Genomic DNA, 17454 nt, shown 5'->3' on the forward strand with positions numbered 1-17454 from the left:
GGGGAGGGGAAGGGGGGAGGGGGAGGGGGGAGGAAATCTTCGGGGCCAGGATTGGGGACCAGTGGGCCTGGCCCACAGGGACAGGGTAAGTGTGAACAGTGGGATGCTCCAAGTTCGAAGGCTGTGTAGAAAGGGTTTATGGGATGGGCCCACTCCCCCCGCCACCGCCATCACCTACGCTCTGTGTAGTGGATGATTCGGGAAGCCATGTCACCAGCCCCAAAGGTGGTATAGGGTGTGAGGCGGATCTCATAGCTGTGGGGTACGCGGAGGTCAGTCAAGATATACTCCAGCAGTTGTCCCTTCTCCACACGACGAACTGGGATGGCCTTGACCATGGCATTGTGCTGATTCAACTGTGGATACAGGGGTGTTCCCAGATGCCCAAAAGGCCACAGTCTCCACTGGAGGGGGGCCCAGGCCCTGGGAGGGAGGCTTCAGGAGAGCGGAAGGAGCGAAGGTCTGGGACAGCAGGCCTTTGGTTTCCCCATCTCTGAGACGCAACACTTTGCTGTCCCAGGCCTGTCTCTGTGCTAACAATAATACATAATAGCATGCCATAACAACAGGCATGGGACAATTAGTGTGTTCTGGGCACTGTTAAGTCCTTAGGCAGCATCAATTCATCTAATATTCAAAAACAACCATCATCTTGAAATAGTAACATTGTCCCCTTCACTGATAAGCAAACGAGGGTCAAAAGAGCTGTGAACTTTCTCAGACCTTCAGAAGCTGGGTCTGCCCCCACCTAAGCCCTGTTCCCAGGGGCCACAGGCTCCCCGCTCCTGACCCCCACTGCCTCTTGGCCAGAGCAGGACCTCATCGATTGGACCAGGCAGGCATGAGAGTAGGTCACAGACTCAGGCTTTGTATCACAGAGTCCCCGACCTCAGCCCTGGACACCAGAATCGATGTTCATTCTGTGAATCAAACTGGCCTTGCCCTGAGCCCAGCTGTCTCATGTCTGCTTCCCAGCTGTGTCCAGTAAGGAGGATACAGGTGTTCAGAGGCTCGCAGCTCTGGCCACTACATCTGGACTCTTCCTCTGTCTCAGAAAGATTGTCAAGACAGAAGGGGCCGGTCGGTGTCTGGGAACTTCTCTCCGTCCCTATCCCCACCCACCCACCCACCCCCACATTCCATGCCCCATTGCGCATGCGTCATGCCCCGGCCCACCTGCCGGATGCTGAGTCTGTAGTTGAGCACGGGGTCCACAGCGTCTGGCTCCCTCTGTGTCCACTGTAGCACATAGGAGTAATTCTTGGACAGCTTGTGGCTGCGGGTGGGGTTGGGGGTGTCGAAGTAAAACTCCGGGCTGTAGGCTTTGGCTGAGGGCAGGGAGGGGGGCATGGGGCCATGGNGGGTGGGGGTGGGGTGGGGTGGGGTGGGAGAGACACAGAGAGAGGAGCCGTGGGAAAGAGGAACAGAGGTGGGGGCAACAAAGAGAAAGGGATGTCGTAAGGAGAGTTGGTGTTGGAAGGAGAGGGGATGATGAAGGCGGGTGGGGGTGGGGGTGGGGGCAGAGATGGAGGGGGCAGATTGTAAGTCCCAAGAGGGGGATATTGGTGAGGATAGAGAGAGGAAAGGCCAAGGAAGAAAACAGAAAGATTGGTAAAGACGAGGGCCGGGCATATAGAGAGGGAAGAAAGAAATGATAGGTGGAGGTCAAAAGGTTGGGAGACAGGAAAAAATGGGGGAATGGGGAGGGAGGACGGGGGAGGTAGGAAATGTCACGGGGGGGCCTCTGGCTGGCAAAGCTGAGTGGGTGGGGAGAGGCCTGGAAGGGGGCCAGTGACCTGCAGCCTTCTCTCCTGCTATTGAGGGGATGGAGGAGTGCAAGAACTGAAGGATTCACCCCGTGCCTTTTGGGGGCTACTGTGAAAGCCCGGGGTTTCAGGCAACAGGGAATCAGGTCCCTGCGAGTGCACTGCTACCTCTAGGGTGGCAACTGGGGAAAGGTTGGGTGTGGAGGGATGAGTGAGGAGGAGTTTCAAATGCACCTATTGTGGTGCATTTGAAAGGGGGCATGGCTGTAACAGGCCAAAGAAAGGGACTGAACAGTCATTGGCAGGGAGAAAGCAGGAACTGGAGGGGGTGGGCCTTCAAGAGGAGGAAAAAAGTCTTAGAAAAGACAAATGCCTAAAGACTGCAGACGCTAGAAGAGCTGCCCAGGCAGAGGGAGGGGGCCGGGGAGAGGTTGGGGTGGATGATAGAGCCTGGTCCTAGGAGGGTGTGGACAAGCAGGCGGGGGTGGGGCCGACCGGACGCTCACCGGAGACCTGGAAGAGGCAGGTGGCTGAGCCCACGTCGTTGGAGACGCTGCACTCGTAGTTGCCGCTGCTGTCACGGGTCAGGGCGTCCAGGCGCAGCTCGGCGTGATCAGGGGTCTCCACAGCAGCGGCAGGGAGAACAGGCGGCGGGGGCAGCAGCTGTCCTTTGAAGCGCCACACGGCCGAGGCGATGCGCTGAGGACTGCCACGCAGGAGCGAGCAGCGCAGGAGCACAGGTCGGCCCAGCGCCTGGCGCACGTCCTGGGAACTGGGCTCCACCTCTGGAGGGACTGGGGACCGGGACTACCATCAGTAGGACCATGGAGGAAGCAGCCCATTTGTCCCCCAAGTCCCGCGACCTTGGCCTGGGAGGATCTCAGGGACGCTACATACTTGAAACTCACTCATACAACACCCACACTCAGACTGCGTGCGGGCCATTCACTCCAGCCATGCTTCCTAGACTGGGCCAATAGGCCTCTGGTCGTGCTTCAGTGGGTTCCCCTCGACCAACACATAACGAAAGACCGCATAGCCCGTGAGCTTGGAGCATTGACCCTAAACCTGGTTCAAATCCCAGCCTTGCTGTGCAAACTGAAGCAAATTACTTCCCTGTGCTTCGGCCGAAGGATGTCAAGGAGTTTTTAGGTGGTGTGCACACAGTAGGAGGAGGGGTGGGGTTGGCCTAGGTTGGATGTCTGGGGAGGGGACTCACAGTGCACCGTCAGCTGCACCTGAGCCTCCCGGGGTCGTACGTTGAAGCCATTGTAGCGAGCAGTCTGGCAGCGGTAGGTACCACTCATGTCGCGGCTCACACTCTCCAGCCGCAGCTTGCCATCTGGAGTCTCTTCCAGGGCCAGTCCCGAGGGCAGAAGGGCGGCCTCCTTGTCCACCCGAGACCACAGCACTGGAGGCCGGGGCTTGCCACGAACTTCACACTGGAGCTCAGCAGGAGAGCCCTCCCTCACTGTCACCACTGCTCGGCCCTTGGGCACACTTATGGTGGGCGGTACTGGAGGAGGGTGGAGAGGGGTGGACCGAGTTAGAGACCCCTGGTCTCTGAACTGGGGCTTTACCTGTTGCCCACCCAGGCTGGCCTTGAACTTGCTATGTAGCAGAGGCTAGCTTTGAATTTGTTCTGTTTCAGACTCTCAAGCGCTTTTAATCTCTCCTTCTCAGCCCCTCAGCTTCCCTTAGAGAAGTATTTTTATATTTATTTATGTGTATATGTATGTGTATCCACATATGCATGCATGGCCCAAGGAGGCCAAAAGAGGGCACTGGATCCCGTTAGAGGGTGTTAGTGAGCCACCCTGGGTTTCTAACCTGGATGCTGGGAGCCACTGAGCCATCTCTCCAGCATCCCTTCAGCTTTTCTTGCCTACAGAATCAGCAAGGAGTGTTTGTCTACCTCCCAACATCTTGTAGCCCTTCTTCCAAAGTAATAAGAATACTTGGTTTCAGTAAGACCCCCACCATCCAGAATAGAAACTACATTTCCCAGCATGCATCTGGATAAATGCTGATCAATGGAATATTAAAGAAAATTCAGGTCTTCCTGCAGGTCAGGATGCAGATCACTGGCCTCCGGTGGAGCCACCATTGTGGAGGTGACAACAAACTGGTGGCACCTAGAATCCCGAGGTATTTGTGGAGGCCAGCGCCATCCTAAACCAGTCTGTCCCACAGCCAGCTTCTACACCATGAAGCAACGCACATTTCGCTTGTGCACAGGCTCAGGATGGAGCCCCGGGCCTTATACATGCTAAGCCAGAGGCTCTGCTAGTGAGCCACACCCCAATGGCTAAATCACTATGAATTAGAGTTCCATTATTCACAGCTGAGCCCACACTGCCAAAAGGAGGGTTTTTTAGAAGACCTCCCTGGGTCTCTGCCCACATCAAACATTTTATCATGAAATGTCAAGTACTGAGCATTAACTATAATTAAATACAAAGGGACTATTTGTAAATAACTATACAACCCAGGCGAAGGTCTGGTTGTCTCGTTTATGATTTGTATCCTGCCAACATTTGTGCAGCTCTTGGCCTGCATTTCACGACTTTCTCTTCCTATTTTGGAGCCAGTTGGTTTGGTTTTTTGTTTGTTTGTTTTTTTGGTTTTTGGTTTTTTTTTTTTTCTCCTCCAGGTTTAAAATGTTTCTAGAGGCTTTTACAAGGCTTTCGTGCTCTGGACATCACACCCATGAGCCAAATTCAGAAACAGCCCCAGGCCCCTTCCCTCAGTCAGAAACCTCTGGGCTTCCAAGCCCTCTGCCCCCCCATAAAGAGATGTCCCCCCTTCTTAGCTATGTGCCCTGGGGTTAAAGCTCTAGACTTGGGCTCTGGGAAGGAGGCCCTCGGACCCTGGCCTCATCACCCCAGCCTCAGCTCCCACCTGGACCTTCCTAGATGCAGGATGATCTTGTGAGAAAACCTCGATTTGTTTGTTTGTTTTGTTTTTCCAAGACAGAGGTTCTCTGTATAGCCCTGGCTGTCCTGGAACTCACTTTGTAGCCCTGGCTAGCCTCAAACTCAGAAATCTGCCTGCCTCTGCCTCCCGAGTGCTGGGATGAAAGGCGCCGCCACGCCTGGCCTGAGAAATCCTCTTACCTACTATGAGAAACACCTAGTCCCCATGCTGTGGGGCTTCTGTTTTTTTTTTTTTTTTTCTGCGTGCTGTACTTTTCCCTGGGTTTAGTTCCTCACCTGGCAGAGCCTACAGCATCGACCTCCCTACCCCCCTCAAGACCCAAAGGGAGCCCACGTCCCCCTCTGGTCCCTCAGGCAGCCTAGCTTCCCTTCCCTAGAGTCCCCTTTCCAGATTCCCCTTAATCAAGTCTATCTCCTTTAAGAAATCCCTTCTGCTCTCTCCGGTCTCCTTGGGTTTCCCTGTGTGCAGATGTCAAAGGTTGGAGGGGTCTGCCAAGGTCTCTGGGTCGAGTTGCCCACCAAGAGAAACTGATTAAGGGCCAGAGGAAGAAGTACTCCTAACTATTAGAGTATTTAGTATTCTTATAGTACAGCCTGGTCATGTGCCTCACCAGCCAAGGTCAGCTGGCTTCTATACATGGTCCTGGAGACCCTCTTCCAAAAGATCACCCTCTGGTGATCTGCTGCCAGTCTCCCATAGTGCGTGGTTGACTGAGCACAGATGCCAGAGGCCCCTGCCTGGGCTCTCACCCCGGTGCCAACTCATGCTAAGTTTCTCAAGTGTGGATTTTTTTTTTTTTGTTTTGTTTTTGTTTTTCAAGATAGGGTTTCTCTGTATAGCCCTGGCTGTCCTGGAACTCAGAAATCCGCCTGCCTCTGCCTCCCAAGTGCTGGGATTAAAGGCGTGTGCCACCACACCCAGCCAAGTGTGGATTTCTAAGGCATGCTTATTCATCAGTAAGATAAACTGCCACCCTTGGCTGGTTAGGTAACACTACCGTAAAGGCACTTGCTGCCAAACCTATCCACCTGAGTTTGATCCCTGAGACACACATGGTAGAAGGAGAGACCCAATTCCGGCAAGTCATTCTCTGGCTTGCACACATGCACACCCACACAAAAGAAATGAGCAGAAAACAAACTGCAGAGTGAATGCAGAAAATGAATGCTCATAATAATGCATAGCAAACGCGCAACATCCTACTACCAGCTTATTGTATTTTATAATAATTATTATCAGAATAAAGACTTGAATCTTCACCATGGCCTGTCATAGGATGCGTTCTGTCCTCTCCGAATCCATATGTTGGCATCCTAATGCCACTGTCTGAAAAAATGGCTATATTGGAGAAAGGCCTTTGAAGGCTGGAGTCAACGGGACCTCCCCTGATCTAGGACACTGGGAGAAGAGGCAGCCAGGCAGGGAGCACAACCCTGCTGGCACCCTGACCTCAGACCTTCAGGCTCCATGCTGAGAGGCCCCACGGTGGCCTTTCTAAGCTGATACCATTCCACAATCCCAGCCATGGAGTCTCTTCCCATCTTCCAAACGGCCAGTGTGCTCGCCTACCTCAGGGGCTTTGCATACGCTGATTCTGTGTCCTCCCTCTCTCTTTGTAAACTATCTGAAATAGGCTCAGCTGCCTACCAAGTTCAATGAACACAGCATTTATTCTCCCACTATGCTACCCCAGGTCATAGGACTTGGCTATGACAGAGGCCCAACGTGTGTGTGTGTGTCATAAACAAATGGTGTCCTCCTCCCTCTAGACGCCCATTTGCAAATTGATGTCTGCCCATCCCACATCCCCGAATCCTGCCCCCCCAACCCCCACCCCACCAATTTGGGTTTCTCCAGCTCCCCCACAGTTCCCGATGCTCCCACCTGTCTCGGAGGAAATGTTGACCTCTATGCTGAGGTCAGGCACTGGTGACCCCGGGAAGGAAGCCACGCACAGATAAGTGCCGTAATCACTGAAGTGCAGGTCAATGAGCTCCAGGCTGCTGGTGACAGCGGGCAACTCGGGGTCATTTCGGGTCACCAGCAGCCGCTTGGATGTGCGTGCCGGCTTGCCGTTTTTAAACCACTGGTAGTTCACCTTCTCCTGGGGCACCGCGTCCACGTGGCACGACAGCTTCAGGTCCTGACCGAGTTGAATGTTCTCACTTTCTTTGATCATGTCAGGGGTGATCTGGAATGTGGCGTTCTTCAAGGCTGCAAAGAGATGGGGTTCGAAGAAGGCTGGGGCTGACCCAAGGACAGGTTTCCATGTTCCACCCCAGCTTCTCCCCTCAAACTGGCTGCAAGCCACCCCTGCGCGCACACACACACACACACACACACTTTCTCTCAGCCCAGAAATGGTTCCAATAGCTCAGAGATGTTTTCATAGCTTTAAAGAGCTCAATGCAGAGAAGTGAGTCTGGTGCTGACTACAGGCGTTAGTAATGAGCACACTTCATCAGTGAGATGCGCTGGTCCAGGCAGTGTCCATGGATCAGGGCACCTAACCTGCCCAGCTGTCTCTGAGGGAGGCTGTTACTATGCATTCCTTAGGATGTCGGGAACTAGGACTCAGCCAGTCTAACTTACATTCTCAGAGCCTTCTTGGCCACAATACTGATTTGTTTTTATTTCTGTTTTAAACCTTGTGTATGCAAAGTACTGATTTAGGAGGAGACGGGAGTCTTGATAGTGGCTCTAGGTAGTATGGATTCTATGGAAACTGAAGAGCAACCGATTGCACACCCTCCCCCTCCGTACTGTCTGACTCTTTACAACATGCCTATGTGATGGCCCTGCATGCAGTCGCATGACATCACAGGATTTGGAAAGCCAAGGTTCTGGATGCTTTTTAAAATGTGGGGCTTGTTTAAAGTCAGAGCCCTTACTTAATAAGCGAGGCGCTAACTTGACAGGACATGTACGGTGGCGTCGAGGTCAGGACTGAGCTGGACGAGACAAGCTGCAGAGTCACCCTGCGAGGTGACCGCCACTACTTAAGTCCAGAAAGATCTCACCAGCCCATGTTGTAAAGGTCAAGTGGGGTCGGATGGAGACAGCTCGTCTTTGATGGGAAATGTGAAGCTTTCCCTGTGGAAAGCCGTGGCCAGAGAGCTCTAATCTCGTTTCTTTGTTTCTCAGTCCAAGTTAAGTTGAAGAGAGTTAGCTTCTCGCTGAGTGCAGACACGGGAAGAGACTGACTGGTCAGCAAGAGAAGGACACAGAAGCCAGTCCCACCCAGCAGAGGTTCAGTTACACTTGTCAGCACCTCTACTTCACATCCAGGACCAAAGAGCTGGAAGAAACCTGGGACGCTTTAAACACTCGGGAGGCAGAGGCAGGCGGATCTCTGAGTTCAAGGCCAACCTGGTCTACAAAGTGAGTTCCAGGACAGCCAGGGCTACACAGAAAAAGCCTGTATTGAAAAAAAAAAGTTTATGGGTGTTTGCCTACTTATATATGTGTGCACCATGTGTGTGCATGCTGCCCATGGAGGCCAGAAGAGGGGTCTCGTCCTTGGAACTGGAATTACAGGTAGTTGTGAGCCACCATGTGGGCTCTTGGAACTGAATTTGGCGCCTCTGCAGGAGCAGCAAATGCTCTTAACTGCTGAGCCATCTTTTCAGCCTGTATTTTTGGTTTTTTTGAGACTGGATCTCAGGTAGCCCAGGCTAGCCTCCGACTTGTTATATAGCCAAGGATAGCCTTGACTCCTGATCTTTCTGTTTCCACCTTCCATCATTCCATTGCTGGGTGACAGGTTTGCATTATCACACTCTAAAAGTTTTGGCCTTAAAAAAAAAAAGACCCCCCCAAAACCAATAAACAATAACGACAAAACAAAACAATAAACAAACAAAAAATAAACTCCAAATTACAACAAGTCACTCATGAAAGCGAGCAAAGCTGAGGGTTAAGTAAGGAATGAGTCTATACGTCTTTAGATCTTGTGCAAGTCTGATACTGTTTTACACTTGGTAATTAACTTCAGAGTCATTACTACTCTATGCTACTAGAGATTTGCACATACACAGAGCACCTTTAATCCCAGCACTTGGGAAACAGAAGCAGGCAGATCTCTGAGTTGGAGGAAAGTCTCGTCTCTAAAGTGAATTTCAGGCTGGCCAGAGCTACATAGTAAGACCCTGTCTCATAGTAAGACCCATATAGACAAAAATGTATATATGGTCTATAGAAATGTTAATGTCACTTAAATTTGGTCAATCAGCAGCTAAGAAGAAGGCCATGGAATATCCCCCTGAAGCCTACAGTATCCATGGTTAGCTTTCTGTAGCCTCCGTATTGCCGTTCTTCTGCCCCTGGTGGTAGACTGCTGAATTGCAGGGAAACCGGGGTGCCTGGGCTGTGGCTCCCTGACACACCTCACCCTCTGGGGCAAAGAGATGGTCCCCTCTCCTGGTTGGCCTGCAGTCCCTGAACGGCAGGGACCCTGTTTGTCCCACTACTCCCCGCCTACCCTTCCAGATCACGTACATCGCACCAGCAGGTTGACCGTCTTCTTAGCCGGGTTGCCTACATTGTTGGTGGCTGTGCAGTTGTAGTAGCCAGAATCCCGGGCCTGCACTGAAGGGATGCTGAGGGTACCACCCTGAGCCAGCGCCCCCAGGGGCAGTGGGCCAGGTCCGTGGGACCAGTGCAGCTGGGGGAGGGGATCGCCGCCCGTCAGCAGACACTGCACTGTCACGTTCTCCCCAGGGTTCACCACCAGAGTTTCGTTCACAGACAGCTTCAAGGCTGGAGGTGCTAAGGGGACAAGGGGGTGGGGGTCTCAGGAGACTTCCAGGGCTAAATGAGAGGGAGACAGAGAAACCTGGGCGGGGTGGGTCAGGGAAGTTCTGGCAGGGATGAGGGGAACCCAGAAATGGATCTGTGTGTGTGTGTAGGGGTGGGGGGACTTGGCATGGGGTAGGGCGTGGGTTCACGTGGGCGTGGATGGGGAGGCGCCTGTACCCGTGGTGTTGGTGAGCTGGAAGGTGATAGCCTTGTCTGGGATGCCGCACACATTGCGCACGGACACCTGGCAGGTGTAGCTGGCATAGTCTTGGGGCCGCAGGTTCTTCAGCTTCAAGACCTTCGTCTCCCCCTGGGTGGCAGTGGATCACTGGAGTCAGGGATCTGCTCGGGTCCCCTGGGGCCCCCCATATTCATCTATCTATCCCATGCCACAGACAACAGGCAATTCCCAGGCTAGTTCCTATCTCCCCAAGCCCCGCCCCCTCCCGCTGAGCTTCCACCGGCTTCTCTGTGGCAGAGGCTCTGCCCTGGTGCATAGATGCCAGGGTTAGACCTAGTCTCCCGCTCTGGGAAGAGGAGTGGGAAGGGAATACCTTTGTGGCTTGTAACCCACACAACACGGGACCGGCTTACAGGCCCCTTAAGGGGCTGACAGGCACTTCTAAAAAGCCTTCCGGGCAGAATGGCTTTGTCACCATCTCCTGGAACTCAGAAGGGCCTTTCCATCCTAACTCCTGTTGTATCTGTTCACGGGTCCCCATCTCAGCCACAGTAGCAGGCATGGATGGCTTGCTTGTCCTTCGGAGTTTTTTGTTTTTGTTTTTGTTTTTCCCTGCCCAGCCGTAATCCAGGGACCATGTCGTCTTTGGGATCCCCCTGTCTGGGGCTCACTCTGATCTCTGACCTCTCTGCTCTGACTTTTTAACCCCAGGCTGTGTGAACTCCAGCCTCTCACCCTGGCACGGAATTGAGGATGTCAGGCCAGTCTCCAGACCTCAGCCCCGCTCCCACCCTCCCACCCCACCCCACCCCCCACCCCCTCTCCTGGGGTACAAGAGTGTGTGGGTGGAGCCAGCGGCCCAGCCTGACCTGAGTATAGAGAGGCTCATAGATGTCAACCCCATTATCTTGGCTGTGGGACAGGGTGTCGGAGCCCCGCTTCCAGATAAAGCGGGCAGGCGGGTTGGAGCTGACGGTACAGCGTAGAAACACGGTCTTCTCCTGGTAGAAGTTGCCTCGGACATCGCTCACCGTCTGATGCACTGTCAGCACAGGCTCATCCAAGTCTGCAAGGACACCAGCCCTCAGTCAAGACGAAGTGACCATAGAGCAGGGGGCTCAGGTTCCATGAAGCCCTTGGGGAGAGCAGAGTACTTTCAAAGGTCACAGGAAGCAGACGCCTGCCTTTGGGTCTGCAAGCTCGACTAAGCTGTTAGAGGTAGGGAACAGGATCGGATGACTTCCAGGCGCCCTATCAGCTGGCCTCCCCCAAGGACCTATATGGGGCCTCTAGCTCTACACGGGGCTTATAGGATGGAACAGGAAGCTCTAGAATGGAAACAAGCCAGGTTTAAACTCCCTCACTGGCTGTGAGTGACCTGCCTAAGTTCTTTTTCTCTCTGGGCCTGATTTCTCTGGGCTAGAAAATGGGTAGCCTTCAGCTCTGTTTAAACAATATGGAGGTTTTTTGTTTGTTGTTATTTCTGTTTTGTTTTAGTATTTTGTTTGTTTTGTTTTGATTTTGAGACAGGGTCTCATATATCCCAGGCTGGCCTCGAACTCACTACACAGCAGAGACTGAACTTTTGATCCTGCAGCCTCTACCACCCAAGCTTGGCTTTACAGGTGTACACCACCACACTCAGTTTGTGCAGGGCCAGGGATCGAACCCAGGGCCTTTTGCATGCCGAGCAAGCACGCTACCAACCGAGCCACATAGGAACTGGAATTTCTGTGTGACGCTGATGCCTAGAACTATTTCTGGGTGGTGGTCGTCTCTGAGGTGTTGTTTGCTGGAAGAGTGTATCGGGGAATTACCCAGCAGGCATGTCTGACATTTTGACAGAGGGATGTGATGTTCTGATATAGAAAGTTCATGATTGAGAATGGCATGATCAAATTCCAAAAACCAACCAAACAAGCAAAAAACCAAATGAATCTCAATGTTTTCGGTGAGCTTCCTGATTTTTGCCCAGCAGCCTTCTTAGGGTGCACGCTGCCTGCAGACCACGGGTGGCTCCCACCCTAGCCTAGCTCCTTGGGACACACACTACATCTAAAAACCAGTGGTGCTTACACATGTGTGCAAATGTAAACAACTGTTGAACCGGTGGCCTAAGGCATCCTTAATGTCTGGCCACATTCCCTGTCACTCACCTAAGAACTTCTGGAAGCAGAGCCCAAGATGAGGATAGGAGAGATGGCTCAGCCTGTTAAAGCGCCCGCCACCAAGCCTGATGGCAGAAGTTTGATCCCCAAGACCCAGGACACAGAAGGAGAGAGCTTCAAGTTGTCCTGTGACTCCACCCCCTACACTCACTACATAAATAAGTAAAAACTTAAACTTTCCTCAGAGGATCTAGTACACATCCCAGGCTGTGTTGCAGGGTGGGGTGTCTACAGTTTCACAGGGTAGTGGGGAGCAGAATCTCAGAACTGATCCTGTATCCTTAACTCTCATAAAAGGCTGTCCCCACTCTGGGGTGTGGTTGGAAACAATACTGGGTTACTTTGCTTTTTCTTCATCTGAGAAAGAAGTACAATTCAATATGCTGTTTAAAGGGTGTCATGGTTTCTCTATTCTTGGACCAGGGAGTGGCACCATTTGGAGGTGTGGCCTTGTTGGAATAGGTCTGACCTGGTTGGAGTAGGTGTGTCACTGTGGGTGTGGGCTTAAGATTCTCACCCTAGTTGCCTGGAAGTCAGTCTTCCACTAGCAGCCTTTGGATGAAGACATAGGACTCTCAGCTCTGCCTGTGCCATCCATGCTCCCACCTTGATGATAATGGACTGAACCTCTGAACCTGTAAGCCAGCCCCAAGTAAATGTTGTTTTTTATAAGACTTGCCTTGGTCATGGTGTCTGTTCACAGCAGTAAAACCCTAACTAATACAAAGGGTTACATCAAGGTCCACGAGAGACATGGAAATGCAGAAATAGTTTAGGGAGATACAGGGGAAGGAGCAACACACAGCTAACTATTTCCAGAGAGGCCTTTCCAGTCCTTCACTACCTTACCACTGCTCCATCCTATCTCCCTTTCCCACCCCTGAGGGGTCAGGAGCCCTGGAGGGGCCTGTCCTGTCAGGGTCCAGAGCCTTGAGAGACCTTAACTCACACTGCACGTCCACGCGGATAGACTTGATGGCTGGTACGCCCACTCCGTTCTCCGCCTTGCAGTAATAACGGCCTCCCTGTGTGCGTGCGATCCGCTCGATCTGCAGAGTCTCATTGAAGACCGACGTCTCCTGGAACTTGTCCGATGCGCTGCCGGCAGTTTTGGTCCACCGTACCTGTGTGGACAGTCACCGCACTGAGGCTGAAGGCCCTGCTGTGCAGGCGTCCCCTGCCTGCCCCATGCTCTCCAGGGTACTGGAGAGGATGGACCCAGGCTTGACCCCCATGACCCTTAGGACGCCACAGTGAGAAGAACCAAAGGGCAGAGGTTAAAGGTCAGAGGGAGGAGGCTCTCAGGCAAGGCTGTGGGTCTGTCAGGACAGGTATGGGACTTGAGCGAGCCTTTTGTGCCTCTTTCCTAGCTAAGTTGCCTAGGGTTAACGAAGGGTTGGACCCGCATTTATTAGTGCTGGGAAGCCTGCTAACTGAGCACGTGTTGACCAGTTTGTTAGCTTCGTGATCTCAGCCCTCAGTCTCACACTCCTGGATGGGAAAGAGCTCTGCTGGCAGCCAGTCTCAAAGACGGCTTTATGGGCTTCACCCTCTTCTGTAGGCCCCGCCCTCTGTTCTACCGAGGGTCTGTGTGGCCAATCGACCTCAGCAGGGGAGAGCCTAGACTAGGATATGAAACTGATTTCCATCACGGCCTTGGTGAGGAGAAAGCCCTGCTCCCCTGCCCTAAGCAGTCCTGTGGAGAAGCTGCAGCCTCAGACATCAGCAGCCATGGCTCTCGGAAGAGAGTTCTCCAGCTCTGAGTTCTCCAGCCCTACTCCTCCCGGGATGACCGACCCCCAACTGCAGCCTTTTGAGAGAGCCTGCATCAGAGTCTGTCTCTGCTGGCTGCTGGATTCCTGCCACCGGCACCGGGAGACAAGAAGTGTTCCGGGACTCAGCCCCTGCATTTTGAAGTATTTGCCAGTCAACAATAACTAATATAGCATAATGCCTACTTTGCAAGTTATGAGGGTTAGGGAGCGAAGCACTTAAATGTGGTGCCTCAAACGCATTAGTCAGTCAACGGTTTCTATTATTAATAGTGCTCTCAGTAATTGTCAATGCTCTGAGGGGTCACCTTACTTTGTCTATGTGGATTTTAACATTCTATTCAAAACTTGGGTTTTGTGTTGGTTTTTTGGTTTTTTGTTTTTTTTTTTTCCTTTCCCAGGTTGTTTTCAAACGCTATGCAGCTGACAGGTAGCACTGAATCCCATATTCTTCTGCCTCCACCTCCACAGTGGCTGATATTCCATGAGTGCAGCACTGGGTCTGTTAATACAGCTCTGGGGTCAAATCCAGGGGTTTGTGCTAACTCAGTTCTCCTAAGTGAGCTACATCCTAAGAACCCTTTTAGTGATTTCCATCACCTCTCCTTTGCTCTAGCACCCAATTCACTAATTTTCTCTTTGGCTGTCTCTGCTTTCTCCTAAGGGTTGGTACCCTGCTGTGACTCTGGGGACAGGCTTCTGCCCGCCTGCTTCGCAGGCAGAAGCTCTCGGGCATCCACTTCAGCTTAGTCCTGAATTGACCTGTAGCCCTGCTGCAGTTTGGATGCGCGGTATCCCCCAAAAGGTTCCTGTGTTCAAGGCTTTGTTGCTAGCCGACATGTTTTGAGGAGATGGACCAATGATGGGTTCAGATGTGCTGGCATAGAGATTGTGGAAACCAGAAAGTGGGAACTAGTTTGAAGAAGTTTGTCACAATAGGGGCATGCTTTGGGAGAGTTTTGAGGTAAAAGTCTACTTTCTCCAGCATTTTGTCCCCACACAATGGGAACACTGCCTCCCGAGGGCTTCAGCCCTACTGCTCTGTGTACATGGCCGGCTCTACCTCCTGCCTAGCTGTGCACAGCCTCAGACTCCTCAGCTTATGACCACTGCTGTTGGCACCCAGGCGAGGGGAGGGGGCAATCCTTAAACCCTCTCAACTCATTTGCTATTAGTTGACTTAAAATCCCACTAACTTGAGATGTCACATGGCTGGGCTGTCAGCGGTGTCTCCCACTAGCTTTGTCACAGACTGTCACCTGACAGTTTTAAAACTGTTCTGCCCAGTCCCCAGCAAATGCTCTCTTCCCCTGTCTGGCAAGGGACAGTTGGTTTTCTCTGTCTCTCCCATACTCCAGGGAAAGGTGACTTTTAACTCTCTCCTCATTCTCAGAGGGGCCTTTTATGTCCTTGTAATTAACTATGGGACTAATTGTCTTTCTTATCCATAACTTTTCTTTAGATCTAAAGAGCTCAGAACACTCCAGGGGCCTAAAGAGAACAGCACCTTCGCATCAGAAATTTGGAACACAAAGTCTGTGGACCGCCCTGAGGACTACTTGGCTCCCATCTGTCTGTCCATCCTGCCCCATGCCCCGCCACTCTCTACATAAGCATTCACCACCTACCTGGTGGACATCCTCCATTTTATTTTCCAAACAGGGTCTCCAATGGCCCTAGCTGGCCTTATACTTGATATATGGCTAAGGATGACTTTGAACTCCAGACCCCTCTGACTCCATCTCTAAAGTGCTGGGACAACAGGTGTGCATCACCACGCCTTATTTTGCAACAAGGTAGAGCACATACCAGACAGACGCTCCTTCTGCTGAGCCACACCCCTAGCCCTCTGCCTTTTCTAGCTTGCTAGCTCTAAAGCACTCCTTCTCCCTGACCAATAATTTGTCCTAAAGTCACCAGGTTGCTTGAGTGGCAGCAAACAACTTGGGTTTGTGGCTTCCCCATTCTGCGTAGATTTCCATGGTATCTCAGACCATGGCATGCCCACACCCTTGCTTCTTGTTTGGACTGACGGGCTCTGTGTCCACTCAGTTCTCCATCCTGACCTCAGCCTGGGTCTGTAGGCCCCGCCCTTGCTCCCCTGATGGATAGGTTCCCAGCTCATCCTTGATGCCCACTGCTGTGTTTGGAACATGACAGATGCTCGCTGTCACGATAAGGAAGCAAACAGGAAAGGAGGCATCTGGGGAGAAGATATCTCAATATCAGAAGTGGGACTAGCAGGGCATAGTGGGAATAATGGGAGAGACTCCTATAGCCAGGACACAGAGCGGTGGGGCTGAAGTCAGCGGGAGGCAGTGTGTAGGGGAAATGGGGGGGGGCAGGATACAGAAAGTCTGCAGTCGCACCCCAGGGGCTTAAGCAAAGCTGATAAACAACGGGGAGCCACTGGTTGCTGCTAAGGGGGATGGGCAGGAGGTAATGGAGCAGACCAGAGGGTGTTCATTCTAATCGGATGAAGGGAATGGGCAAGCAAAGAGCCTGGGAGATCAATCCCATCTCCCTCAGTGGTATCAGGACCAGGGACAGGGCTGAGGAGCTGCGCTAGGTGGGCCAATGAAGAGGAGACCCCATATGAGACACAGAAAGCCAGAGTCTGGCCAGTCAGCTATGGGGGAGATGGGGCAGAGCCAAAAATGTAAGCTTGTTTGACAGGGTGAACGATGAAGCCAGTGACGGAAACAGGAAGACAGAGGGTGCTTAGCCAACACACCTAGCATGCACCAGACCCTGGATTCGATCCCTGGCACTGCATACACACCAGGCATGTGTTACACAAAGCGTGCATCAGCGCTATGTAAGTCCAAGCAGGAAGGTCAAAGTTCAAAGTTATCCTTGGCTAGGCAGCAATTTGAGGCTCTGTTTGGATTACATGGGGCCCCGTCACCCAGCCATGACCACCAGTGGGGACATATGGGACTCGTGCACAGATGGTGGGTATAGCTTGGCAGCCTCCTCACCAGCCTCAGCAGCCACCCCCCTGCCATCCCGTGTGACACACAGATTCACAGGGATGGCAGCTGCACGGTCTTCAATGCCATACAAACCTTTGAGCGTGATGGAGCCGTCACGGAGGGAGGCTTTAGGTGGAGGGAATCTTCAGGGCTTCCTGGCGCATCTGCTTATCTCAAAGCCAAAGCTATGAAAGCTGTCTCCGTTCCCCCAAATTATCAGGGGGGAAGAAAAAGATTCTGTATTTCAATGTCCTTCCTAGAATCCAATTGCCACCTCTGTTGCCGCTATTCAAGTATTAAAGGTCACAGCGGCTCGCCAGGCAGTGGGTTCCTCCAGCCCTCCCCCCTACCTGCCTCCTCCATCGGCAACAGCCAGGCAGCTACCACCTCCTGCCTGAACTGAGCACTTGATCTATGACAAAACTCGTCTGGCGTCTCCAGACACTTGTCTTCCGTCCTCTTCTAATTGCCTTGCGTCTTTGAATCGTCAGAGTTTGCCCTGGCCTGCCAAAAGACCCAAGTGCCGCCTGTATTATCTGCGCAGCTCCTGACCCAAAGAGGAGGGCAGTGTGCCAAGCTACGGAGGGCACGGCTTCTAAACTCAAACGCTGCTTCCTTAAGTGCTGTGGGACCTCGGGAGTTTGCCCAGTACCCCAGGGCCTCACTTTCTCTTAGCTGTAAAATGGGGCCTTTGGAGGAGTCAGAGAGAGAGAGAGAGAGAGAGAGAGAGAGAGAGAGAGAGAGAGAGAGAGAGAGAGACGAGGGGATTCCGTGACTTACAGTCTGTCCTCTAGCATTTCTTGAGTGTAAAGATGTATCTGTTCCACACAGTTGGGGTGTGTGTGTGTGTGTGTGTGT

At 52.5% G+C, this 17454-nt stretch overlaps 1 protein-coding gene across 2 annotated transcripts in view; it reads right to left on the reverse strand.

Annotated features, from left to right (window-relative positions):
- Mdga1 (MAM domain containing glycosylphosphatidylinositol anchor 1) overlaps positions 1-17454 on the reverse strand; it is a 56928-nt gene that overhangs the window by 8481 nt on the left and 30993 nt on the right. For both annotated transcript variants that reach the window (XM_021221534.2, XM_029533066.1), the window contains exons 3-11: positions 12799-12973; positions 10551-10747; positions 9678-9810; positions 9201-9470; positions 6588-6917; positions 2986-3282; positions 2273-2560; positions 1177-1328; positions 179-356 (exon numbers count right to left, since the gene is read on the reverse strand). In XM_021221534.2, the coding sequence (XP_021077193.1) occupies positions 179-356; positions 1177-1328; positions 2273-2560; positions 2986-3282; positions 6588-6917; positions 9201-9470; positions 9678-9810; positions 10551-10747; positions 12799-12973 (2020 nt within the window). The remainder of the gene's footprint in view (positions 1-178; positions 357-1176; positions 1329-2272; positions 2561-2985; positions 3283-6587; positions 6918-9200; positions 9471-9677; positions 9811-10550; positions 10748-12798; positions 12974-17454) is intronic.

The sequence above is a fragment of the Mus pahari genome, chromosome 21 (assembly GCF_900095145.1).
Source record: "Mus pahari chromosome 21, PAHARI_EIJ_v1.1, whole genome shotgun sequence".
NCBI lineage: Eukaryota > Metazoa > Chordata > Mammalia > Rodentia > Muridae > Mus > Mus pahari.